The sequence below is a fragment of the Zootoca vivipara genome, chromosome 2 (genome assembly GCF_963506605.1).
Source record: "Zootoca vivipara chromosome 2, rZooViv1.1, whole genome shotgun sequence".
Lineage (NCBI taxonomy): Eukaryota > Metazoa > Chordata > Lepidosauria > Squamata > Lacertidae > Zootoca > Zootoca vivipara.
Window position 1 is genome coordinate 46,910,754 of NC_083277.1, and position 27,065 is coordinate 46,937,818.

At 39.5% G+C, this 27,065-nt stretch overlaps 1 protein-coding gene and 1 long non-coding RNA gene across 3 annotated transcripts in view; one reads left to right on the top strand and one right to left on the bottom strand.

The window, feature by feature from the left end:
• The window catches only part of NUP210 (nucleoporin 210), an 82,567-nt gene extending 59,434 nt beyond the window's left edge, over positions 1-23,133 (top strand). The window contains exons 26-40 of the mRNA XM_060271458.1: positions 1,428-1,508; positions 1,716-1,847; positions 2,763-2,921; positions 6,036-6,121; positions 7,684-7,858; positions 11,108-11,283; positions 12,842-13,059; positions 15,436-15,572; positions 16,389-16,512; positions 17,913-18,059; positions 18,614-18,861; positions 19,915-20,131; positions 20,855-20,950; positions 21,054-21,134; positions 23,003-23,133. Coding sequence (XP_060127441.1) covers positions 1,428-1,508; positions 1,716-1,847; positions 2,763-2,921; positions 6,036-6,121; positions 7,684-7,858; positions 11,108-11,283; positions 12,842-13,059; positions 15,436-15,572; positions 16,389-16,512; positions 17,913-18,059; positions 18,614-18,861; positions 19,915-20,131; positions 20,855-20,950; positions 21,054-21,134; positions 23,003-23,103 — 2,178 coding nt within the window. The 3' untranslated portion in view covers positions 23,104-23,133. The remainder of the gene's footprint in view (positions 1-1,427; positions 1,509-1,715; positions 1,848-2,762; positions 2,922-6,035; positions 6,122-7,683; positions 7,859-11,107; positions 11,284-12,841; positions 13,060-15,435; positions 15,573-16,388; positions 16,513-17,912; positions 18,060-18,613; positions 18,862-19,914; positions 20,132-20,854; positions 20,951-21,053; positions 21,135-23,002) is intronic.
• LOC118080685 (uncharacterized) overlaps positions 18,861-27,065 on the bottom strand; it is a 64,993-nt gene continuing 56,788 nt past the window's right edge. Inside the window, exons 6-7 of one of the 2 annotated variants that reach the window (XR_009557106.1) lie at positions 20,569-25,607; positions 18,861-19,718 (exon numbers count right to left, since the gene is read on the bottom strand). This is a non-coding gene — a long non-coding RNA (uncharacterized LOC118080685). Of the gene's footprint in view, positions 19,719-20,568; positions 25,608-27,065 lie in introns of those variants that run through there. The other variant, XR_004691998.2, reaches the window with a different exon arrangement.

The window sequence follows — 27,065 nt, forward strand, 5'->3', positions numbered from 1 at the left end:
CCAATCCTCAGGATGAAGAGCATTCCACTTCTGGGTTGGAGCCAATGAACAGGCCCTATCCTATGCAAAAGTAGCCCTCTAACAGCTGCACCAGGGGGTGGGGAAGGGGAGGAGGGCACAAAAACCTCTAAAAAACATCACAACAAGGAAGGAGCATACTCACAGACCATAGAATGTTGACTGTTAATTGGGGGAAGGGAAGCAAAAAAAGGGTGTGATAGTCCTTTCTCTGTACAGTACATATCACAGGATGGGAATGTGAGCTCCCCATTGTGGATGGAGGCCAATTGCTACTTTCACTTCTTTTTGCTGCTTCTCCCTATATCAGATTTGATTTCAATTTGCCTTCACCAGTGCAGATCTCTCTTCCAGCTCTCCTGTGCTTGTTGTGAATCATCTGGTTCAGGCTTGCACTTTTGTGTGTGTTTTCTTTGTGTGTTGTTTCTGGTTGCAGTTCTCTGGTCTCTTTTTGTCCTGTCAGCTAATTTTGTTTTTTTTCTCAGACTGTTGTACTCTGACCTAATTTGCTAGTCTTTCCTCTTATATTTCTGCCTGGTATGTTGTTTGTTTGTTTGTTTGGTCTCCTGGCTAGAGCCATAGGCAGAAATCCCCTAGGGTAGATAAAGATACATGGCTGTGTGTGTGTGTGTGTGTGTGTGAGTCACTTGTAACAATATATTAAAGAGAAACCATTTTCTTATTTTGAATCTCTTCTATCCAAAAAATGACATGACTTACCATGTTTATGTTTCAGGTCAATTGCATCCCTTGTAACAAAATTCTGATTCTAAAACCACCTGCTTTCTGAGCAAAGCCTTGCAACCAGCATAGCTTACTCACCAATATTATGTGCCAGCATAAAAAAAAACATGTAGCTAAGTTATCTAATAACCTCTGCAATTTTTAGCATTTGAGTTTCGTGTTATTTGCTCAGAACAAGTCAAAGTTGCAGGTTTAGGAGAACTGCCTTTTCCCTAAAAGCCACCCAGTCAGCTAGCTTTACCCTCATTGAATATACTGTTGGTGTGCCCTCTTAATGACTCTCCACCCGACTCCTTTAGGCAACTATTTTCACCTTAAGACTCACCCAAACCTTAATTTAAATGTTCTCAGAACCACTGAAATACTTTTCCATTCTTGGCTAGCCCATGTTAGTCAGCGTTAAACTGTTAATGAGCATAAAAAATAATAAACATTTTATTCTTTTTTATTATTCTGCTGGATGGTTTACTGTTCTTGGTATTGAGCTCTAGGGATAAAGCAGCCTAGAATGTGAATAAATGAAGACAGCCAGGTATCCTAGTGGTTTATACACTTATCTCTTCCAAGGGGAGCAATTCATTCAAAAGATACAGAAGTGAAGTGAAAATCCACCTTTGAAGCCCAATTAATTAAATTAATATTGGACTTTGTATCTTTCCTTTTAGGATAAAGTGGAAGTTGAGGTAATTCAGCTTGAAGCTGTTAGAATTCATGCACCCATTACACGAATGAAAACTGGCACTCAGGTGAGTTGAATGTAGACAGTTCTCGATTTCATTTTCTTTCTTTCGGTTATGGTCAAATAAAATAGGGCCTGTTTTGACATAATATAATGGGGTGACTTGATGCAACTGATTATTACTACATATATCAACTTATTCTGTGTTTGTGACCTCAGCTTAGGAAAAATGCACTGGGTGATTTCTTTGTTAAAATGTGTGCTTTTCTTCCAGATGCCAGTGTATGTGGTGGGCATCACCAGCAACCAAGCTCCTTTTTCATTTGGCAATGCAGTGCCAGGGTTAACATTTCATTGGTCTGTCACAAAAAGGGATGTCCTGGATGTGAAAACAAGATTCAGTGAGGTAAACTTGTAATTTAAAATTTAAACACAGAGTGAGCCCCCCTACACACACACTAGGTGTTTTTTCACCCACGGGTGCATTTACTTTGATCTACATTTTCTAATAGCTTACCTTGAAGGCAGCTACAGAAAGTTAATTGTGTTTGTATATCTTCTTCCTTCAAGTCCCCACCCCCACCCCAATATTTTTTTTCTCCTGGTGCCAGAAATAATGGTTGCTTGGAGTTACAGGCATCATTTCCCATGTACAACTGGGTTAACCAATTCTGTTACCTGATTTCAGTGCCATATCTGTTGCTTGGAATGAATCTGATGGGCACCTTCCACTTCATAACAGTCTCCCAGTATCAAATGGTCACTAGGCATCATTCAACCTTAGAGCAATCTCATGGCAAGGTTTGCCTGGTGTCACGGGCTAACACGGGTTTTGTGTCAAAATGGTAGCTAGAGATCCAGCTAGAGGGTTTCACTGTGGTAGGTTGTTGTTTTCAGATGAGTATTTAGGAACAGCACAGGATGAGCCTTCCTGCTACTTCTGCTAACATCAGAACTCATTTGGCAATAGTTAACTGTACAGTGTGGCTTAGTCCACATGCTACATACTGTAGCCGGAAAAGGATCTGTACATACTGGCATGTCCTAATACCAATCTTCTCTAGTGCCCTCTGAACAGGCCCAGCCAACAGCAGATTCCTTTGGAGGATCCTAGTCCTACAACAATTCTGATTTTAAGTTCAGAGAAGAAATCTAGTAGCAACCAAAGTATACCTACATTTATAGGACGGCTTCTAATGATAATTCTATGTAGCTCTGTTGTCAGAGCTGAGATCAGGAACCTAAAGACTTTTGAAGTATTTTAGAACCAATATATTAAATGAAATTCCTTCCTTACTTAGACTAATATTTTGTCTTTCAGGCTTCTCTTCAGCTTTCCCCCCAGTGCAACTTTGCAGTGGATGTTTACGGTAAAGGGAAAGGAAGAACAGGGTTGAAGCTTGTTGTCAAAGCCCTTGATCCTTCCGCTGGGCAATTTGGCCACATGGTAAAAGAATTGTCAGATGAAATCCAAATACAGGTATTATTATATTGCTATTCCTTACAGGGCCATTCTGTTGTGCTTGGTGAAAAACAAGTTTTAGCTGTCAGGGCCAGTGCAGTACCGCAAGGCCTGTATGTGTCTTTCACAGTTCCACTTGTGCACATGGTGGGGAAATTGACAATGGCTGCATAATTGGCTGTGACCATGAGAACCTGAGTCTTGCTTGTTTTTATGCTGTGTCTATGAAGATGAACTCATAGGCAATATCTGGTAGAACCTCTGGAGCCAGAAGCATCTTAAGTATCTCACAGCATCCTGTCCCAGTCCTTAACTAGGAGAAGCACAACACATTGCTCTAAGCAAGTGAATATATGCAAATTTGTTGACATTTGCATAAGCTAGATGTTTCAGAATCCTGCTCTTCTAGTTACAGATTTTTTATATAAATTGTTTTCATAGTACAGTATAGGGTACACACAATCCTGAAGTTAGTGCATTGTAGCATTGGGTAAGTGCATCAGAATTCTCAGTTCAGTTTAAATGTGGAATTTCAGCCGTGCATCTCAAGGTCCTTACATTGGTAATATGTGTAGTTATAGAGAAATAGGGCTATGAAAGAATCTCTGGTGTCAACAAGATCATAATGCATATCAAGATGAACTCAACTTCTACCAGTATTTCAGATCTCCACAGTATTTGGATTTGTTTGTTTTGAATGTGATGTGTTTCATGATAACTTTTCTGGGGTTTAGCATTTATTTAGATGCTCTCTGATTGTGATAGTACAATTATGATCAACAGTCTTCAGTGAGTCTGTCACTTCACTCTGAACACAATTACAGCAGTGGTCCCATTGATTTCATTGGCTCCTAATTTGAAGAAAGTGTGCTTAGGATCACAGAGGAATTAATGAAGCTGAAATGGCATTTTCATGGAGCTAAATTAATTGAATTAATTAAAGCTGGCTAAAAAGGCCAACATACATTTATTTAGGTTAGTTTTTTAATTATGTACATCAGTGGTGTTCAAATGAATTCAGCACGTTCATATTAAACTTGCAAACCTCCATAAGTATATATAATTTGGAATTTGTTTTTTAAAAAGCTGGTTCAGGCTCCTTTAAATGTATACACAAGTAAAGCCCTAAGTGTAAGATATTTGAACCTGGCATTTTTATCTATATGCTGGTCCTGATCCAGTTATTGCATTCAAGGAAAGAGCTCCATGACAACATCAAAACCTGCCCTCCTCTCCCCCTGGGTTCTCCTCACACTGCCCCCAAATCTGTTCCCAGAGGATTGGGAAACCCTCAGAGCAGATTTGGGTGGCAAGCTGGAGGTGGAATTCGGTTGTATTCACAAAAGTTGTTCCTTCAGTACAACGATGGATATATTAATAAGATATCAATATCAATTGGCAGACAACATCGATACAGCTCAGTCTTCTGCTTTCATATCTTTGCCTAACAGTTGCACCTGCTTTTCCCAGATACTTTATTTTGCACTGTGTCAGCCAAGAAACCAGTCACAGAAGTTATAGGAGGCAAAAGTATATATGGAATGCAGACTCACAAAAATATGCCTGGGCTGCCTCTTAATTTCAGAAAACCATAACACTTTTATAATTCAAAAAATAATTTTTACAGACAAGTCCTTAACACTTACATTGAGTTCTTTTGTCGTAAATACTTTATTTAAGATTTGCTGCCCAAACTCCTGTGTGCCTGATTTCAATGATGTCAGTTTCTGTTCTTCCTGATATAAGTTTGGTTTCAGGATGCCATAATTAAGCCATAGATATTTAATAATCATCACTTCTAAAATGGCATTTTTAGGTTATCCTGGTGCAGGAGAATAGTTAGTGCTCTCTTTCCACTGGTTAATGGCACTACAGCTAGAAACTTCATGAGTCTCTATAAGTCTAACAATATCCCTTGCTACTGAGTATTCTGTGCTAGGAGCACTCTGGATGAAAATACTTTGTTTCAGAGCCTACACATTGCAAAACAGTTGAATGGAATCTAAATTTTTAAAAAGTTACATAATTTAACAAAAATGGAAAGAGTAGCTATCTGCATAGGGCTTTTAGCTAATCCCCTGCTTCAAGTTTGCTGGATGGAAATAATGGTCAACAGAAATTGCTGTTTAAAGTGCAGCACGGAAGATTTTCTTCTTTTCAAATTCCTTTTGCTCTCGTGTGCTGCTCGCTATAAGAAAGAAGTTGTAGGGAGCTAAGAATAAGATTTGTTGATGTGAAATGCCTCCATGTTTGGAGCTTCCATTATCCTTTATGACGTATCACATGACTCTTGAGATGCAATTGCAGCTGGAGAACGTGTTCCTTATGTGTGGTGGTAGAAATGTTTTTGACTCTACTGCACACTGAAGTACACTGGATATCAAATTACAGATTATGGCCCGCTGGTGTTCATACAATTTTCTTATAGGAACAGAATATACCTTTCAGCCCCCTTGTTTTTTCTCCAACTCTTAAGTAACATTAATGTCTGTCTGTCTGTCTGTCTGTCTGTCTGTCTGTCTGTCTCTGTTTTAAAAGCAGGTATATGTGCTATGGAGCAGTCATCTGCTCACAGTTGTGAAGTTGTATCTTTGTTAGCAGATAGGAAACAGAGAGATTTCATGTCATACATTTAGAAAGATAAGAAGAATAAATTGTTTGGCTCTTACGTACCATGGTAGTTATACAGCATCTGTGGTATTTACTGTTGCAGTAGCAATTGAGACTGGTTCCCATTCATTTTAGTAAAAGTACCCCACAAGTGGAATTCTTCTCTCTCAAATCTTACCATCCCACATCTTACATCTCTCTATTGTGAGAACTGTAAAAAATTAGTGAGACAGGACTTACCCTTGCAGAAGCCATGCTGGTTCTGCTTCAGCAAGACTTGTTTTGCTATATGCTTTGTAATTCTATCTTTAATAATGATTTCCACTGTTTTTTCCAGAGCAGATGTTAAGTTCATTAGCCTGTAATTCCCAGGGTCCCCCTTGGATCTCTTTACAAAGATGGTGTTACATAAGGAGAAGTTACATATTTTTGTTAGGAGATCAGCGGTTTCATAATTGACTAGTACATGTATCTATTTGCTACTTTTGTAAAAGCCTGAACAAATTTTTCTTCATTTTGTAGGTATTTGAGAAACTAGTTATTCTGGGAGTGGAAGTAGGACAGATCCTAATGTCGCCAAACTCTTTTTTTAAAGTTCAGACAAACAGGTTGGTGGTTAGGTTTTTCACATTTTGGTCTTATATATGATTTGATATAATAATGGTTTTTAATATGGAACCAAAAGCAAAATCATAGGGGATGAAAAACCAGGAGTAAGGGGGGGGGAGTGTCTTGTGGCACTCTAAAAAAATGTGTTTATTGTGGCATAAGCTTTCATGGACTAGATCTCCCTTTAACAAGGCATCTGACAAAGTGAGCTCTAGGCCATTTGTCAGTCTTTAAATTGCCATCTCATGGTGGTGGTAGTGTTGCATAACATGGTGGCCGCTCTAAAACTTCATAGAATCATAGAGCTGAAAAGGACCCTGGGGGTCTAGTCCAACCTACCCACCCACCCCCATGCAGGAATCTCAGCTAAAGCATCATGATAGATGGCCATCCAACCTCTGCTTTAAAATATTCAAGGAAGGAGAGTACTCCACTTCCTGAGGGAATCTGTTCCAACTAAGCATGTTTTAAGATGTTTCATTCTAGCTTTTTTTCCTAGAATTTTGCTTTGTATTTTTATATGTCACATGGAGCAAAGCTCTTTCCTAGAAAGGTGACTAATAAATGTTACGAGCTAGAATAAATGAAAATGTGTTTTTGACAGATGACAATCTGTTGATAGTTCTCATTCTAGCTTCTGAAACAATGAACAAACTGATTGTTTACTATGGGTAGTTAGTATTAAAGTACTTGTTCTTACAAATATTTTCAATTCAGCTATGTTTAGGAAAATGTAATCATTTTCAAATATAAAAGGGGAAGTAGATATCTGCTTTGCAGTGCAATCCTGTATAGTGGTACCTCGGGTTACAAATGCTTCGGGTTACAAACGCTTCAGGATGAGAACAGAAATCACGCAGCGGCAGCGGGAGGCCCCATTAGCTAAAGTGGTACCTCAGGTTAAGAACAGTTTCAGGTTAAGAACGAACCTCTGGAACGAATTAAGTTCTTAACCAAAGGTACCAGTGTACTCAGAAAAAAGACCCATTGAGCTGAATGGGGCTTTCTCCTAGGTAAGTGCGTATAGGACTGTAACAAGAAACACTTGAAATGATGATTTTCAAATTACACTTCCTTAAAGATTCACACATACAGACAATTTGGGATAAATGATCTCCCAAAGAAGTTTTAGTGTCCAGAAATCAGTTATTTGCTTCTGCTTAGTCATGTTCCTGTTGTGTATTTTTAATACCAGCTCTGAACCTGGCAGACTAATCTTACTCTAAAGCCTGTTTATAGGAAATACCTCTGAAGGCAGGCTGCATCCTGGAGTCCTGTCCATTAGTATTCTGAATCAAGTTTACATCAGTGAATGATGACACTGCAGGGCAGCAAACAGCAAGTGGATTGTAATATATGCATAAGCACAGATACGATGTCTTACAAGGATGCTTGAAATCAAAATCTGAACCCTTGAATCTTAGATAAAAATTCAACAGCATATCAGTGGTGTGCTGACATATGGCAACATGGTTTATATAAAATCATGTTGCGAACCTTGAGGTTTGCATTTTAAGAGTCTTAAAGTGGTTATATTTATTTTTCTCTTTGTTTTATCAAGGGACCGAGTTGCTGCTCTAACTTACCATGTCTTGGATGGTCAGGATAGAATTCCTGTGGTGCAGATTGATGAGAGAGGCCTCCTTAATTCTGGATCCTTGATAGGACTGTCAACAGTACAAGTAATTTCACAAGAGCCATTTGGAATCAACCAGACTCTTACTGTCACTATCAAGGTAGTGTTTTTGTGTTCTTTTTTCCTGTTCTCTTCAGGGAGATTAGAATGGCGAGTGCTATTTGCCTCTGATTTAAAATTGTAATTTCCCATTATTCCAGCTGGAGACAGTAATTGTAACTTCAGCTTGGAAAGTGCAAAAGAGTAGCCATCAGTTCTGTTTTAACAGAATGGCTAAGCACTTGTGCTGTTCTGCAATAAAACTTTGACATTGCTTGTTTGGAAAAGATTAGATGTAACGATGCTGACCAAAATTAAGAAAATATGGGTACACATGACTAATATATGAACCTGTTTTGCTGGACATAGATATACTAAAAAAAAGTTTATATATTGAAAACTAGATTGTAAAAATAAATGTGAAGCTTAAGCAACATTTTGTATAAGCTGTAATAAGTAACTGTTCCAATGCCTGTCAAAGCATTTGTTCTTGAAAGTTGCATATTGCTTGTGATTGTGGGGAGAGCATGTGTGGGGTACTCCCTGGTCCTGAAAGGGGGTAACTAAGACTCTGAAAGAAGAAGGATTCCCACTAGAATTTAATTACTTATAGGCTCATTGTGCTGGCTATAACTTATTCTGTTGGCATTCCATGGGCAAGGGGTAAGTCTGCTGTGTCCCTGCACATTGGCTCATTAAATGAGCTAGTTGTACCAATGGGGTGTGTGGCAGAAATCACTTTTTTTAAAAAATATACAGACTTTTGAGACAAAAAGGTTTGCCAGCTAGAACACCATAATATATCTACTGTACTTAAAACATAAAGAGTAATATAGGGGGTTTTTTTTAATCAGCAACAGATGTAAATTGTCATTATTATTTATTTCAAAGCAGACTGGATCATCCAGTCCTTGTTAAAAACAGTCAAGGATAGAACCAAGTTCATACCCTGTGGAAGGCAGTTCCATAGTGGTGGGGCCACTGCTTAAAAGGTGGGTCTTATTGGTATGACCTGTGGGAGTTAATAGTCCAGCAACATCTAGCAGGCCACAGGTTTCCACCCCTGCTTTAAAGGGCACAGGCAAACCTACCTCCCCATAGAAGTATCTACTTGCCCAAAGGGGGAATCTATTGGCCACAGCCAGTAGACAAGCTCAGGTCAGTAACTGGTGTGGAAGCAGCAGTTAAACTTCTAGTTTTAATTCGGGAAATATGTCTCTCAGCATCAGAACTTTGGGAAATATTGGCATAGAACAATATTTAGAGGTAATATAAAGTAAGAGCAAAATACTGTGTTGGAGGTGGGAAAGAGGCAGTACTAAATGGTAAAGTTTTTTTCTTTTAGAAAAAAATGTATAGTAGTATCAGACTTGTCAAGAGAGTTAACTGTAAAAGCAACTTGAATGCATGCTTGGAAAAGAATGGATGGACTTGGCATGAAGATAGCAGCATTTTAGAGGCAGCAAGACATGGCTTAAAATATAGGTGTATACAGCTCTGTCTTCTATTATTGGATATTACAAACCAAACAACCATGATATATGTCCTTTGCCCCAGATAGCTAGTAAAACACCATTTTAGAGTACATGTACATTTTGTAGGAAAACGTAAAACTATCAGAGCCTCTTCAGGAAGAAAAAAGAAAGGCCTTTCTTTGCTACAATGTAAACTAAGAGGAAGGGTTTCTCGTAGGTGTGTGAGGGTGTTTCTTTGTTTCCTTCATTTATTTTTCAGAGCAGTATCAAAGAAAATCCCCCCCTTTCTCTCTTCTTGAAAGCTAACCTAAAAAAGTCAAGCAGGTTTGCCTTCATTAATTAATAACAAAAATGCAGTCTCATAATAAATCCTTTGTAAATCCATTGACTTGACAGATCCTTGCAAGTTAATACTGCTGTGTATCTATTTAGGTTGCAGTATTTGCACACTTCCGGGAGTGTGCCCTGCTAATCACACAGTGATGCTTGCTTCTGAATAAACACACATAGGATTGTGCTTCTGAAGACCACCTATGGTGCAGTCAGCATGGAATGGATGAAACATGGGGTGTATTATGGCTTACCAGGTTCCTTACTTTCCACCTGTTTCTGCAATCCCAAGCAAGCAGCAAAAGCAGTGAATTAATGAGCCCATAGTTGTACATGACCACAAGTTGTACAGGCCTGAGAAAGAAGTTTGGTTGATACCATATTCACTATAGAATTTATTTATAAAAGGACTTGTCAATGATAGCAAGGTATATGAGTCCATGTACATTTAGTGGAACCTATCCTAATACGTTTTTATTTTAAATCCAGTGTCTAAGGAGGCATATAAGCATATTTCTTCTTACCCATGAGGTCTTGTGGCTTGCTTAATTAGTTTGTACATCGACAGAGCTTAAGCTTTTTTAAAATAAAAATAATCATATTCTCATGTTCTGTTGGAGTTTGGGGCTCATGGGAAAAGTAATAGTAATTACTAGAACCTATTAGAATTAAGCCAGACGGCTCCCAGGAGGCCTTGCTGGATGAGCTAAGGAAGATAACGTTTCAACAAAGGACCAAAGTCCATCTGTCAGGGCCTTCTCTTTAAATGGTTCTGCCCCTTTGGGACAGCTTACGCAATCTTTAAGGTGCACACTGTTGATTCTGTGGTCACACACTCCTAAGTAACTGAGGAGGAGGACTGGCCTGGGGAAGTTATCCCCAGGAGTTTGGGGATTATGGAGAAGCTACATCAGATGATACAGAATGGTGTAGATTAGAAGGCCCCTTATGGAGTGGGGTAACCTGGGAATAATCCAAATCAGGGTAAAACTGGGACCTGGGTGCACAGAAAATGAAACACGCAACCATTAGGATCTTTACATAAAAATCTGGATCCTAAATTGCTCCTCCATTCACATATATAGCCTCCTATATATCCCACACTATCCCTCCTATTCATCCCACACTAAATTTAGAAAGATAAAACAGCTTCGGAACTCCGATGGCATAATAATAATCCACCTTCCATGCAGTGAGTAGGAGATACACACATGCACACACTCACTATTCCACATCCCTGAAGCGTTTATTAGGAGTGCAATAAGGGTTAAAGATAAAAAACATTAAAGCAGGCACCCCCAAACTTCGGCCCTCCAGATGTTTTGGACTACAATTCCCATCATCCCTGACCACTGGTCCTCTTAGCTAGGGATCATGGGAGTTGTAGGCCAAAACATCTGGAGGGCCGCAGTTTGGGGGTGCCTGCATTAAAGGATATGATAGCTTATAAGCAATTTGGCCAGTAGGAAAAACGATCTCATACTCTTGTTTCCCCGTTTCCCTAGGTGGCTCCTATTTCCTACTTGAGAATATCAATGAACCCAATTTTCCGTACACAAAACCATGAAGCATTATTGGCATTCCCATTGGGCATGACGTTGACCTTGACCATCTACTTCCATGACAGCTTTGGAGATACTTTCCATTCACAAAATTCTGTGCTTAGCTTTGCAATCAACAGGTACTTGTCTATACAATTAGCTTAATTTTACAGGAGATATAAATAGCCGAGTATGTGAGTTGATTCAAGGTACTGATACCTCAGCAACTGACAACCCCCTTGGGCTAGCTGTTTAACTTTAAACATGTTCAGTGAACATATAAAAGAACTGAAAAGTGTGAATGAAAGCTGGTATACTGGTGCTTTGATAAGATCTGAACAAACCACCCGCCTGGAAAGTGATCAATGCACATCTTCCATGGAATTACTCCAAGGCTTTGCATGTATAGGAAAAAAGAAAGGAGAGTGCTTAAAAGTTCTTTAAATAACATTTTTTAAAAATCTGCTCAGGTCAAATCAGTGCTTTGAAACCGTGTATTTTCCCAGTTGGATTAAATAGTAATGCCTGTTCCTACTCACCTAGCAGTTCGAAAGCATGTCAAGTGCAAGTAGATAAATAGGTACCGCTCCGGCGGGAAAGTAAGCGGCGTTTCTGTGCGCTGCTTTGGTTCGCCAGAAGCAGCTTAGTCATGCTGGCCACATGACCCGGAAGCTGTCTGCGGACCAACGCCGGCTCCCTCGGCCAGTAAAGCGAGATGAGCATGCAACCCCAGAGTCATCCGTGACTGGACCTAATGGACCTTTACCTTTTAAACACATTTACTTGCCATAAATCCCACTTGTTCACAGAACTTTCAAGCCATTTTACTGAGCATCAAATACTAGTAATTTATAAAGTTTGCTCATCCTTTTTGGCATATTACAGCAGTTGCAGCCCAGTGTTGTTGCCTGGGGTCTTCTTTTCCAGCTCCCCAACAGCTAGTGGGAAGACATCACGTCCTCTCCAACTGGCTGTGGGGTTTGAATAAGGCCAGCCAGTGAATTTGGCCAATCACAAGTGGGCCTGAAGTTGGGTCCCAGATGGGTGCACCTGGCCAAGGACTCCTATGGAAGTCTTCACTCAGGTCAGCCCCTTACACATAAATTAAGACTGCCTACGGACCCAATTCCTATGGGATTCGACTTACAATTTTTTTCTACTTACAAATGTTCATTTGGAATGCATTAAATTCATAAGTAGAGGTACCACTGTATGTCATAGGGCAGTCCTAACTCAGGATCAACTCCCAATAATAATAGCAGGTGGGCTAGATATTTCGGGACACACCCAATGCTTATGTCAAAGCCTACTTACATCAGTAATCAAGATGTGGCCTGTTTTGATCCCAAAACATCATACTCTGGTTATGACTTCTGTCCACACCCCCAGCCTCAGAGGCGTCAGACACACTGTGTCTGGGCATGCAAATGACTCTTAACAGTTGATGATGGTTATGAGTGGCTGGTATCTGATACTATGTACATTTGCTTGGAAATCCTGCAGAAGGAACTGTGTATTGGAGTTCAATACCTTCCTAAAGTTTAGCTTTTGGAAAATATAAATGTTAACACAACTTTCTGTTGCATGTGGCTATTTTGATCTGCTGTCTTTTGACTTCCCTTGATTCTGGGATATAATAAAATGCTCTCATTTCCTTGGATACCACTTTTAAAACTATTTACTTCTTTTTGTCTATAGAGATGATTTTGTACAGGTAGGGAAAGGAGCCTCCAACAACACGTTAATAATCCGAACAATGAATGTAGGCCTAAGTTTGCTTAAAGTATGGGATGCAGAGAACAGCATTATTGCCGATTATGTGCCTCTCCCTGTGCAACATGCCATCTACCCTGAGCTCAGAGATATCGTCAAAGGTGACGTCCTTTGCTTAACTTCCTCACTGGTAAACCAAGAAGGTAAGGAATCAGAATAATAATTGACACTAACTGAGAATTGTGACAATAAAATAGGGTGTATGGCAACATTAAATTGCCATGGAAACTTCATACAGTTGTGGGTGCAGCACATTTTCAAAACAACCAAATACATTATTCATTATGTTGTTCCACTATCAAATGTCAGGCCCTATCCCTGCTAATGAGATGAACCAATTTAATCAGCTCCTCTGTCTTTAACTATATCAGATCGATATGTCATTTTGCTCTGAATGGTTGTCATTTCTATTGATCTTTAAAACAGTAATATAATTGAATTTTGCTATACGTATATCGAAAAACCAGAGGGACCACTTTTTATGTGAAGTAGGTCATGAGGCAGACAGTAAGATTTGAAGGAATGCGTGTCAGAGAGCCAAAGTGATGGCAGTCTCTTTTATATCATTTTTTAAGAAGAAAAAAATTCATAGAGTGATATACAGATTTCAGAGGATGGATTTAAAACTAATATGGTGTTGGTGTTGGCATGAGTGTGCCAGGATGCTGATTAGGAGGATAGGCCACACGATGCATGGATGAGAATGTGGCCTTCTGAAATATGCTAAATAATTCCACCATACCAGAAACAAGGTGCATGTATGAGATAAATAAGGCACTCCAAAGAAAGCTAATATGCCACCCATAGGCAGTTTTTATGTAACCTAGGCTGGGATAAAGTGGGCAGACTGGTTAAGAAGCCCTGTTAAGTTTTCTATCAGTGCCTTTTTCCTCTTGCTCTACTTGTGGGTGTGGTTGGTGCTGTGGGAAGACCAACTAGTTTACTCTTAAACTGCTTACCTTCTTGCCTTTAGTCTTTGCTGCAAGTGCTGCTGGTTCTGCTGTTTTGTTTTGTTTTAAATCCTGTTTACTGTTTATCTTCTGCTAGTTGTATGTTACAACTTCTTTTTGAACAATATAGTAGTCCCTTTGGGAGGGGGAATCCAATTACCAATTACCAATTATCGCTTGGGCCTATCATATCCCCCCTTTTCAAAGCTGGTCCGGTTTGGAAGGCCCCTTTTTCTATCAGTGATGCTTTTGGCTTACTGTATAAATGTTGTTGTTGTTGTTTAGTCGTTTAGTCGTGTCCGACTCTTTGTGACCCCATGGACCAGAGCACACCAGGCACTCCTGTCTTCCACTGCCTCCCGCAGTTTGGTCAGACTCATGTTCGTAGCTTCAAGAACACTGTCCAGCCATCTCGTCCTCTGTCATCCCCTTCTCCTTTGCTTTTAGAGGCAGCTATCACCTGGAAGTCATTTAAACTGCTCAACATGTAGGCTAGAGATGTGAGACAAGCGATTTGGGGCAGTTTTCTTCATTGGATCACAAACTGTGTTTTTCTCAGAGGTTTGTACTACCTTTGGAAGAAAAAGGAACACCCTCAGTACATGACTAGTGTTACCCCAGTTGCAGCGCTCACAGGCCAGTGTTTCCCAGTTATCAGTGCTTATACCATGTTTTTTTTAGATTTGCCTTGAGAGCGTCTTTAAACCTCTTTTGTTGTCCACTGGTATTTTGCTTTCCATTCTTAAGTTGGGATTCGAGTAGTTGCTTTGGAAGACAATAAGAAGCACGAACGCAGGGCGAAAAGGAGAAACGAGTTAAGAGGAAGGCTCATTTGGCAGACCCTCACCGTGATCAACTCCCACATGGAAACCTATGTCCCCACTGTGGAAGGATGTGTGGATCCAGAATTGGCCTCCACAATTTATGGACTCACTGTTAAGACTGTGTTCATGGAAGACAGTCTTACTTGGCTACGAGTGGATCGCCAAAGAGGAAGTAGTGTTACACCATGATCGGTGCAATGGAGCAATTTTGATCAGGACTCGTGTCACACCCATAATGAGTAGAGCAGCATTAAGCTTAACTCTGAAGGAGTTCTTCACCATTCTCTTTGTGGCCAGATAATCCACCTGTCTGCTTCCTGGCTGAGTGGCAGCAGTGACTAGTGTGGCTTTTGCTAAGGCAGTTGCTGTGACTGATCCGGATGCTGGGCTTTAGGCAGGATGTAAGACAAAAGCAGAAATCCCAGCAGGGTAGATGTAGCTCTACCCTGAAGCTGCAAAAGATGAACAAATGCACCAGGCCAGACCTTCTCATGTTTTGCCTTGTAAATCATTGTTCCTCACTAGATGGATGTCTGCCCCTGTTTGCAAAAAAAAAAAAGTGATCTCACACTCTGTATACGTGTGCATATTTTTATTCAGTTTTTATTAACCATGGCACATTTAACATTTAATTTTCAGAATCGGCATCAAGCTCCATGTTACATGCAATAGGTGTTCTTTTTGAGTAAGACTGGTGAAATAACTTGATATAGCAATAGTTAATCTGATTATATATTTTTCACAGGTTTGGCAGGAACGTGGAGTTCTTCTTCAAATAGTATTCTTCAGATTGATCCAAAGACAGGAGTAGCAGTAGCGAGGAATTCTGGAACTGTTACAATATATTATGAGATCCATGGATTGCTTAAGACCTACCGGGAGGTGAGACACTTCTGAATTTCATTTGCCACGTGGCTCTGTGTGGAGACTTCCTGTGACTAAAAGGAAATATATGCAGCACCTGAGTGTCCTTTTCTCATCAGCTGTGTCCACAGACCAAATTTCTTCAAGTTTAAAAAGCGTCTTTGAGATTTGATCCGCAAACTGTTTGAAAGGAAATGCCATGTTTTTAATAGTTCTATGCACCAAGCGGCATTTTTAAATTTGGGAAGACTTGCTGAGAGAAAAGCCTCTAATAAAATGCTTGAGGATATCCCATCTAGTCATCCATGTCAAAAGCAGCCATGTCACCTAATGTTACGTTTGCATCCGTCTGTTATTCTTATATGACAAGTTTCATCTGTGCATGGCTGAAATGTTTCTAAATTCCAAATAGCTTTGACATATTAGTATTCTATACTTGACTAAGTAGTATGAGTGAATTAAACAACTGGTGAGATTAAGCTATACTACAATTTTGCTCTGAAAAGGCTCTGTCGTTCAAGTACTGTGGGCAGGATTCTCCTAACGAGCCCTGCCAATGGAAGCTCTGCACAAGGACTTCTGCTTGTGCAATGGGGCTTTCTTCCCACCTCCCTCCACATGCTCCCCAAAATTGGCTTGGAGTGGGGCTCAGAGAATCCCCAGAACAGCACATGGAGGAGGAGAGGTGGAGTTGCTTCACAGAAAGAAGGTTCATCATTTAATTCAACTCTGCATAGCCAGATCTTTATACACAGACGGAAGCTTTTTTGTGGCTCCATGGGAATTGTATCCATATAAATAAGTGATAGTATGATCTCTTATTTTTCCCTCAAGGTGTTGATTAATGTACCTCAAAAGATTGTGGCAACACATGGAAGTGGAATGAAAGCAAGTTTGCAGGGCACTTTAACTTCGAAAGTTGTAGTTAAAGTTGGGCATGGAAGCAAAAATCTGAAAGGTATATTTAGTCACTTTCTTTATGTTTGAGTGTGAAAACTTGGACCAAACAAGCAAACTTTTCAGTGTAACATTAATTTTATGTATAAATACTACATTTATTATCTCTGTGTACAGCTTGTTGAGTTTCATTATGGGAAGGCATCTAAATAATTATTTTAGGGCATATGTAATTTTTCACTTAGCTGAATTAATGATGTTCAATATGTTTTAGTGGAGCACATACCTTTCATGGAAAAACAGCAAGGTTTCAGCCTCAACACAGACATGTATTTCATACATGCCCCTTAGGGGTTAAAGGAAGTAACCCATTTTGAAAGCGTTACTGGAAAGCAGACTATGACGTTAATAAATCAATAAACTGGGTGCTGCTGCACATATGCTAGTTTTTGGTGGAAGCCCGCCTTGTGTGATCCTTCCCTCTCATTAAATAACACAGGCATCCCCAAACTTCGGCCCTCCAGATGTTTTTGACTACAATTCCCATCATCCCTGACCACTGGTCCTGTTAGCTAGGGATCATGGGTGTTGTAGGCCAAAACATCTGGAGGGCTGCAGTTTGGGGATGCCTGAAATAACAGGAGAAGAAAATAAGAATCATGATTGTATACCCATGCTTATGTGCACATATCCTGGCTCAATTATGCCTTTATATGATCAGCAGAGGGGAACACAATCATCTACTTCTTTCACCAAGAGTGGCAATTTTTGGATGAGTGCATTTGGCCAACCATCTGCCAAACTTGTTCAATACTTTGATCTTTATTCCTTTTGAAGAACTTAATTTTGAGTTTGGGAAGGTGTTCTGAGAACATATACCTCTAAAAATTACTTAGAAGTATTTCTATGTTAAAAGCATAAATAGTAATTTCTGTGCCATTTAACACATGTTTAATGATTAACAAGCAAGCATATTCTAACAATGCAATGCTGAGTACTTTCTGATATATTGAGTACATGTCCAAGGGAACTAATGCTTCATTTCAATCCAATAATAAATGGCACAATTTATCTTCTTGACAACCTCTGGAAAACACATTAGTGAGACTTCCGTAGAATACCAGGCTTGCTGGTTACAAGGCCTTGATCCAAAGTTTAAATGAAGTGAAATTACCTGTGGCATAATATGACCCATCACCTGACAACACTTTATACCTCATTCACTCTCAATAATTATTGTTGTAAAGCTGTCGGTGTTAAATGTTTTCATGTCGTAGGTGAGAAAAGGCAGCTCTATAAGTCTTCCTGCTCTAATAAATGTCTCTTGGCTTATATGCTTAATGGTATAAAGAAAATTACAGTTAAAAATTAAATTTCTTACTACCAGGTACAGTACTGCTATTTCTTTTTTTTAAAGTTTGTTTTTCTTGAATTTTAATTCCTTTACACAATTTTCCTTAGGCGAATGTTCACCCACCCAGATTGAAGTAATTGAAGAAATGAGGCCCCAGTCTAGTATCAATTGCCAACTGCATTTCAACAATGATATATTTGATTTTCCAGCCTCTGAAATTTTTGCAGCAGAACCTGGGTTTGATGTAGATTCAGGTAAGACAAATGGAAGCCCCAAATCACACCAACCACTCTCCAGCCATCATGCATGCTACGGTACTATATTTATCCTGTTAAGATAATACTGAGTAATGAGTTGAGGGAGCAAAAATAATAATCCAGTACATAAGTAATAAAGTAATAATGAGCAACATGGGAATATAGAGATACAAATGTGCCAAACAAGTTTAATGATGATTGGCTAGAACTGCAGTGTTAAATGAAGACAACACAGCAGGTGATAGCAAGCTGCTTTTCAGTGTTTGCAAACACCCTTGTTTCTCAGTGCTTCAAAAAAGTGCAAAACATTGGACTTGGAAAGCTCTTCGCTCATTTCAATTTCAGTTTGCAAGCACAGAGCACTGTCTCTTATGTCAGCTCTACATATGACATTGACTGTGGTGTTTTCATGCTAAGGTTGCCCTATTGACATTAACTGAGCCTCTGAATAAACATGCTTAGGACTTGAGTGCAAAACACTCAACAGTAACACAGTGAAAACTACATTGAAGGGGGGAAAGCTATTATTCAAATTGTTCTTGGTTCCTTAGGACATTATACTTGTTCCATCACAATGCACAGACTTGCGGACAAGCAGCTAAAACAACTTAGTATGAGCAAAACGACTGTTGTTGTAACAGCTTCAGTCCAAGGCAGCCATTTCTCCGAGTGGATCAGTGCCGAAGTGCCATTTAATCCGGGGTTTTACGCTAATCGGACTGAAATTGCCTTGAATAATCATTACACAAGTTCTGATGTGAAGATATTTGGAGCCACTGAAATTCTTGAAAATCTTGTGGTAAGTCATGACCAGTATTTTCAATTTGTTAATGTCGTGTTTCCATGAGCCAATGTGGATACCACGCACAGCAGTCCAATAAACAGCAGCATTTGAGCTGCAATGAAAAATTCAAAGTGAATGGGATTTCAGGCAGTAACAGAAATTTGGGGTATGAAGACAATATCCATCATATTGTCAATCTTTGTATGAAAAGTTTAAAATAAGTTTAAAAGAGACCACTGAAAGGAAGTCAAAGGAGGCACTAACTTAGATCAGCTTGGGCTTTTATCTGTGCACTACACTATTCTGCATATATATTTCACATAGTTACTGTTTTGATTTCCTGTAATTAGGTGGGTGTTATCTAGGCCACCCAGTGCAAATTCTCCTTTAATTAGTTACATTAGTAAGCTAATAAAATTAGAAGTCAAATTAATTGAAGTTCATCTTTATGTGAATATACCCAAGGGTGGGAAGTAGAATGTAAGCAGTCATTAAAGGAAACAAATACTCATATTCAGCTTCATAAATTGAGTGGGGGGAAATACCATTAGCATTTTAGCTACCCTATTTTTAATACAGAAGGGTAGAGTTGGCAAGGGACTTGAACAAATGAAGACCAAAAATGATTTATGATACCATAACACACCTTTGGGAATATCAGGAGAGAATAATGCTCTACATAGTTCTCTGCTTCAGATGTTAAACTATAATCCATATAGGCACCAGTAGAAAGAGATACAAGAAATGCATAGCTGACGTGACTTGGAGAAAAGACTGTCCAGCTTGGTATGGCAGGTCGTCTTGAGCAGAGGGTGTCTATCAAGCAGCTAGAGAGCATCTGTGAGAGCTCACTCTTCCAGGGGAAGGGTTCTCTTTAATGGAGAAGTGCCATCAGAAGAGGGAAAGAAAATAACATTTTTTAAAAATCGAATAGATCTGTCTTGGTTGTGCATCTGACACAGGACTCAAGTGGCTCAAAGTCAAATTAAGAGAGGAGAGACGATCCCACAGTACAATTTTTCTCTATCTCTGAGTGCTGTCAGTAAATAATACGTGTTTATCTTGTAGGTGAAATCTGGCTCACCTCTGGTGGTGGCCTTTGAGAAGGAAAGGTCCTATGGCTTGCCTAGTTATGTAACATATACTGTCAGCTTATCAGATCCAAGACTTGCAAGCAAAGGGTCTCTATCTACTACACTTACCATATCCAGCACAGGGACTGACCAATCTATCACAATCCCAGTGACAATGTTTTATGTACCTGACAGACCCTTATCAGTGAGACGTAAGTTTCTCTTTCTATATTTATACCTTCCATTGTAGTAGTCCCTTTAAAAAAAAATTAAATGTGCTATTGAAAACATCAGTGTTTTTTTAGTGCTGGATTGGCATAAGTTTTATCTCCAAAGCTATATGTAGGCAAATGTGGTAGTGTAGCATTGCTAGAACATAGATTTTATTGCATACAGATTTTTCCTAATTTGAAAAAGTTCAGAAAATCAGTGCCAGTTTGGTATTCAATGCCTCTGTATTCACCAACATCCCAGAACCTTCCCTTTCTAGGGCAGGTCTTCGTGCTTCCAAAAAGCTCGTACAAAAGGGAGGGGACCCAGAGAGTGGCATTAGATCTATGGCTTTAGTTGAAAGAGCAACCTGGGAAAGCACCAATTTGCACATAATTATGTTTGGGTGCATGCATGGGAATTTTTGCTGTTCACTCACCATTGATCTCTCAGGAAGCACAGCATCATACTCTTAACTGATAATTCTTTAAAGCTGTATTTTAAGGATAATGGTATAACATTTTCAGGGGCTCTGGAAAGCAATTAATATTGACATTTAAATATATTTTTGAACTATCACAGGCATGCACATTCCAAACGTTGCTTTGAAATAGTCAAATAATGTTATTTAAATAGATAGCACAATCGCATTAAAAACAGTTTAGGGTGTTAGGTCTGTTTATAACATGGATACCCATATATCTTCTTTTCAATATGATCCTCAGATGAACCAAGCTTATTCCAACACTTCCTTGATTCCTATCAAGCCATGTTTTTCACACTTTTTGCACTACTAGCAGGGATGGCTGTTACAGTAATAGGTAAGTGTCAAGGAGTTCTGAAGCATTCCTCCCCCCTTAATGTTTTCATATTTTGTGTGGTTTCAACTTAATTTCTGCCCATTTGTTCTGCCATGTCTTTCAGTGCACTATGCTGTTTTCTCACCAAAGGAGCAGCTCACTCACCCAGCTTTTCTCCCAAGGACGAGTCCTGAGCATAGACAACGTAAGCAGATCTTCACCATTTTGAATTGAAACAAACTTTTCTCGCTTGAACTATTGTACTGCATAAACATTGCAGCAAGGGAGAGTGTTCCCCTCAGAGTAGACTGCCTGAGCCAAGTGGCATAACTGTACTTTGCAGGATACTGAAACTTGCCAATTTTGACTCTTATCACCTCACACAGGTTTCTTATTTAATTGTGGCTCCTCTGAGCCAATGGGCACACTAATTTTAGTTCTGTGCTTATGAAAGGAAACTACAAGAGCAGCTGTAACACTAAACCAAATCCTCTCTTCTTCTTAAAATGGCACAACTTTCAAAGAAAGTCAATCAGCTCGTGATAAACCCCAAAGAGATGTTTTGCCCCTCTTTTTTCTTATATAGCAGGGTGGGGAACTTGTGGCTGTGGGTGTTTTTGGATTCCAACTCCCATCAGGATGGCCATTGGTCAGGGATGATGGGAGTTGGAGTCCAACAGTGTCTGGAGGGTCAAAGGTTGCCCCTACCTGTTGCAGTGGTTCTCATTACAGAACACAACATTTGGAAATGGGGGGAAAGTTTCCATTTTCACTAAATTCATAGACTTTCTTCAGCTGCTATCTGTATACAGTAGTTAAAAGCAGCCCCAGAGGCTGCAGTTGGGAGCAGAATAGTATTGAGGAAAAATATTGTTGATCCTTTTCCCCACCCGCTATTTGTAGGTCCCCAGCTGCTTTTCTACCTATTGTCATCTTAAGGCTAGTTCTCAATGGCCTGATAAACTGTGGCTGAGCTTTCCTACTTCAGATTGTATACACATGTTCTTCCATAAAAAACAACTTCTCTCACCATGGAAACCAGGACAAGGACTCTAATCTAGCCTTTACCTGACATGCTAATGTTCTGTATGGAGCAGTGTTGCTGGGGGGTTTTTGTGGAGGAGTTTTCAGACATGTCAGGCCATCTGCAATCTGAAGTGTTATTTGTGAGAAATAGGTCTTAGCTGGTAGAACACTTGTTCGGAATAGTTGGTTGACGTGGCATTGTGCCTGATTTGTTCTCAAGATTGTTATTTAATGTTCAGTCTTACAAAGTTACATCCTGCCAATAGCTCAAGGCAGATATCCCTGAAGCCATCTCACATTATATTAGGGGAATTATTTTCAAAAGTCAAAATACAGTGGAACCTTGGTTCTCAAACGGCTTAGTTGACGAACAAATTGGCTCTTGAATGCCGAAAACCTGGAAGTACCGTAAATGTTCTGGTTTTCGAACGTGTTTTGGAAGCCGAATGTCTGATGCAGTTGTCAGCTATTGTTTCTGGGGCGCCTGCACCAATCGGAAGCCGCTTCTTGTTTTTTTAATGTTTCGGAAGTTGAACCGACTTCCGGAACGGAATATGTTCGAGAACCAAGGTACCACTATATTTGAAACAAAATCTACACAGCAGTAAGACAATAACAGCAAATGCTGGTAATCTTGCATCCCTCCTCTACAGATGATTTTAAATGAATAGTGGATACTTTTTAAAAAGTAATACTGAATATTTGTGTTCTGCGGCATTAAAACCATACTGGCCACATATGACACTGAAGACCACAATGACCTCTGCCACTACTTTCAAAATGCCCCCCACCTCCACCTTCTCCCAGTATCCTATTCACTGAATTGAAAATGGCTTGATAAAAATTTCATATATAAAGGGTAGGATTCAACTAAGTTGTGTGCACCTAATGAGGTTCACGGGTGCAATGGGATGTCTCCCACTTCTCCTTCCCCCGCAGCCTGAATCATGTTTTTGTGACTCCATGAAGATCCTTAACATGAAACAATCTAGCAACATTTTTATCATATATATGAATAATAATTCTGCCTTTTGTTTATAAATGTAGGATTTCCTGCTCGATCTGCAACTTCCTTCAGTTCCTCATCTTCAGGCACCATTAATGGCTCTCCCACCAGACTGTGGAGTCCTGGTTATGCTTCACAGTAGACAGAGCTTTTTCCCTCTCAAAAGACTCTTGTTTGTATTTTAAAGTACTAGTGCTTTTACTGGTAACTAATTCATTACCTGATGGTAGCTTGTCAAAGCTTAGCTTTTTGCTCAGTTTATTGCGACTCTCTTTCTTTGACGAATGCAACAAAATTTCTGTATACCTTAATTCACCATGCCCATATTATTTAAGGGTAGTAGAACCTACTCTTCTACAATCTATCATTATTAACAGTACTATCTGGATGTTGGGAGAGGAATTTATGGTTATTGCCCAGTATCTGTGTTGATCTAGCTTGCCTTTTCTTTCTTTGTATACTTCAGTTAATACTAGTTGTACCTCCTAGTTGTCCGTATCAATGCAGTGCATATGTTTGTTTACTTCCTGTGGAAATTGTATTTTTATAGTTTCATAATGAGGCTTAATGCAGATAAGGAAGAGAGATACAAGGACATAAACCAAAAACGTGAAAGGGATATATGCTTTTAAAGCCTAAAGTTTTAGTTTGGTTACAGATTTTATTAATTTATTTTGAGACTCAGGAATGAAAGTGCTGCACTATTACATTCTCACACCCTTTAGCCTTATAAATAATTTGAATTCCCCAGTTTAGAAAGTAGTTATGCTGTAATAACTATTGAATAGTTGTGCCTTTTTTGTGTAAGAATTGTAGTAGGGTCTCCTCTCACCTAAAAATAGTCAGCATGCACTTCACCAGTTGCTGCAAGTACCAAGACCCTCTGCTATTTACCTGCAAATGGATTTTTTATTATAGTTATTCTTTGACTATGCAGGGTTGTTTTTTTCTTTAAAAAAACAGGAATAGTTTTATTTTAAGGAAAAGTTTATTTTATGCTGAGCCTTTTTTTAAAGAAAATAATGTTGATATAAAGTGGGTGACCGTGTATTTTTTTAGTTCTTTGCAAATGTTAAATACCTCATCAGAAACTGGCCACATTTGGGCATCATGCTAAATCAGCGCTGGGGAATGTCTTTAGCTTCATGGGCCAGATCCTTTTCCAAATATGTCTTGTGGGTCAAATTTGGACAGGTAAGTGACCTACCTGTCAATCTCTTGGTGTTACAAATGACATTTCTATCCTTTGAACTGCCAAATGCCTGGAAGGAAAGGCACTCCTAAAAGCAAGCTTTCCCCCTTTGTTTGCAGTGAAACAGCTTCTGAAATGAAGGGGGAAACTTGCTTTTAGCAGCACCTTGCTGCCTGCTGCATACTTAGAAAATTAGCCAAATTGAGCAGGTAGGGGTGCACAACAGGGTTTCCTGCAGGGAGCTCTCTTGCACGCCCAGATCCAGCAAGGTTGCCCTTGCTGGGTTCCTGCTTTGTGCAACGCTTCAGAGGCTCCCGACAATCAGTTTGTTATTAGATTCTTTGGAAGAAGCACAAGGAGGCTTTGGCCAAGGGGTGCCCTTTTGGCTGAGTCAAGCCCCACCTTTACCTGTATGATGCCATGTGTAGGAAACACCCAAACCACCCTGGTGGGCCAAATTGGCCATACAAAACCATGCAAAATTGGCCCACAAAAGTAAGGTTCCTCACCTGCGTGCTAAAAAAAAATAGCTCCAAGGATGAGGCATCAGAATCCTAAACTGTGGCTAATGCTGATTAGAATATTCAGATTTATAACCTATGGTTTTAAGTTCCTTGTTTCAGTGAGCCAAAGTGACAAACAATTCCAGTTTGTCAAGTCTGAAGAATATGGTACGTTGTGGTAAATCTGAACTAGAAATGGAAAGCTTCCACATTCCTCCTGAGTGCATGGGAGTGGGGCTCATACAAGCCCAAAGCCCACTGTGGTTTATTGGCCAAGGCTCCGATGTGGCCAGTGAGTCTCACTGAGCACCTCTTGACCTGATACTGTGGCCTGGATTAGGACCCTTATACTTGAAGTGCTGCATGAGTGTCATGGAAATGTGGATAAGGGAGGGTACACAAAAGAGCAGTTCAGTCCTCACAAACTGACTCCCGCAACAGGAAATATTTTTATTTTTGTTGCGCTGTCTATACGGTTGTGAACTTCCCACGTGAACGTGTGCATGCCTTAGCTCTACTGACGTCAGTGCAGTTATTGTTCATTTCAAGCAGAACAAAAAAATTCCCCAAGGATTTAGAAATACAGCTGGTACAATAAATACTTTGTGTCGGCATGTAATCTACAATATGCACAGGTAGCCAAAGAAGTAACAACATACCACCACATATAGTATAAATTTGGACTGGAAACGTCACATGGTTTCTTGTGGACTTTTCTTCCTTCCTTTTTTCATACAATGGTTGCTGGGAAGTTCAGTGTCTACAACAACCAGCAGTGTGGTTCTTCGATGCCATAGCAGTAAGGAACTCAAAGACTGACCTGGAGTAATTGTTTCTAAATTCCAATTCACTAGCTCAAAGCTTCTGAAATGCCTGGCTGTTCAGTATTTACTGGGCCCAGAAGTAGGTCGCTGTGCAAATGCAGTGTTGCCAATCTGCCAGGAAACAAGACTGCCAACAAAATACAAAGGTGAAGTTTTTGCAGAGGTTCAACAAAAAAGAATGTGATGTTTACCAAGTGAATATTCTCTAGGTCTGGTCTTTGTACTATGGCTGACATCCAACTGTGGCAGCCCACTTGTACAAGAGATTTCTGCTCAGCCAATAGGCGTTCCCTTTCTTTTCCGTCCTCCTATAATCCCCAACTGATCCAAAACTGCCATGAAGATTTGGAGAACCCTCTGTGGGGTCCCATCACATTATCTGATGTGACATTGGATATCACCTACTGCCTGGTGTTGGAATTGTATCATAAACACCTTCTTTTCAACCCTAAGTGTTAATAATTAACATTTAACAGGGATCAGTTTAGAACAAGAAATCTTAGTGCCTAATTCTAACACTGTGAGTGTATGTGATTGTGAACAATCCTTATTGTGATGCTTTAAAAAATGTCAATGCAGGGAATATTTCATGGAAACTTTGAAAGTTGTACAAAGATACTGTGACAAAGTTGTATTTGTATATTGAAAAGTTTTTGCTTGGTTTCCTACAGTTTATTTGCTTGAGAAATAAAGATATGCTTTAACACAAAAGCATTACCTAAAAATTATTAAATATAAACATTCAACCTTAGACATTTTTGTAATATAATCATGATGAGATGGATGTATAAATTGGTAACAAGGGAAGGGAAAACTTATACATGCAATACAGAATAATAATAAACAAAAGGCTCTGGAAGAAGAGCAGGGTGGCGTTGACGTTAACTGTCTTTTCACAATCTCCATGTTTTTGTTTTCTCACCCAGCTGTCAAAGGAATAGCCTTTACATCTGGGGATAGCATTTCCTTCTAATTCAAAGACAGCTACTGAGTTCATTGGGAGACGACCAGAGGCTCTCTGTTGCCCTAGGAATGTCTTTCAAGTAAAGTAGGCAGTGGCATCTGAGTTAAATTCTTATAAGCTCTGTTTTTACCCTAAATAAACTCTCTTATTTTGCTCTGTGAACCCTCCTCTTTCTGGGTACCAAAACAGAGTGATAGGGGAATAGGAAATGGAGGGAAGATATAAGACCTTTTTCTAATGATGATGGTTGCCCTGGTTATTCCACCTAATATGTCTCTAGCTTTAAAATTTCTGCACCTACTGTGCTTAAACACTCTAGTGCCTTACATTTTACTGAAAAGCAGGTGTTGCAGTTTTCTGTGAGAAACTGAAGCACCCCCAAATCTACAGAGAACTAAAAAGAAAGTGTGTTTGGTTTTGGTAGCAGCTGATTACAGTTTTGTGGGTTTATTGGCATTTCTTTTTAATAGGAACCATGTGAGGGTCAACTCCAAGAGGTTGGTAAAAAACATCAACACACATTGCTTAAAATCTATAGGCATATAACATTTTGAAGGTTTCTAATTTTGTGCTCTTTCCACTGAATTCAGTAGAGAATTGGATGTTAACTGCTCTTGAGCT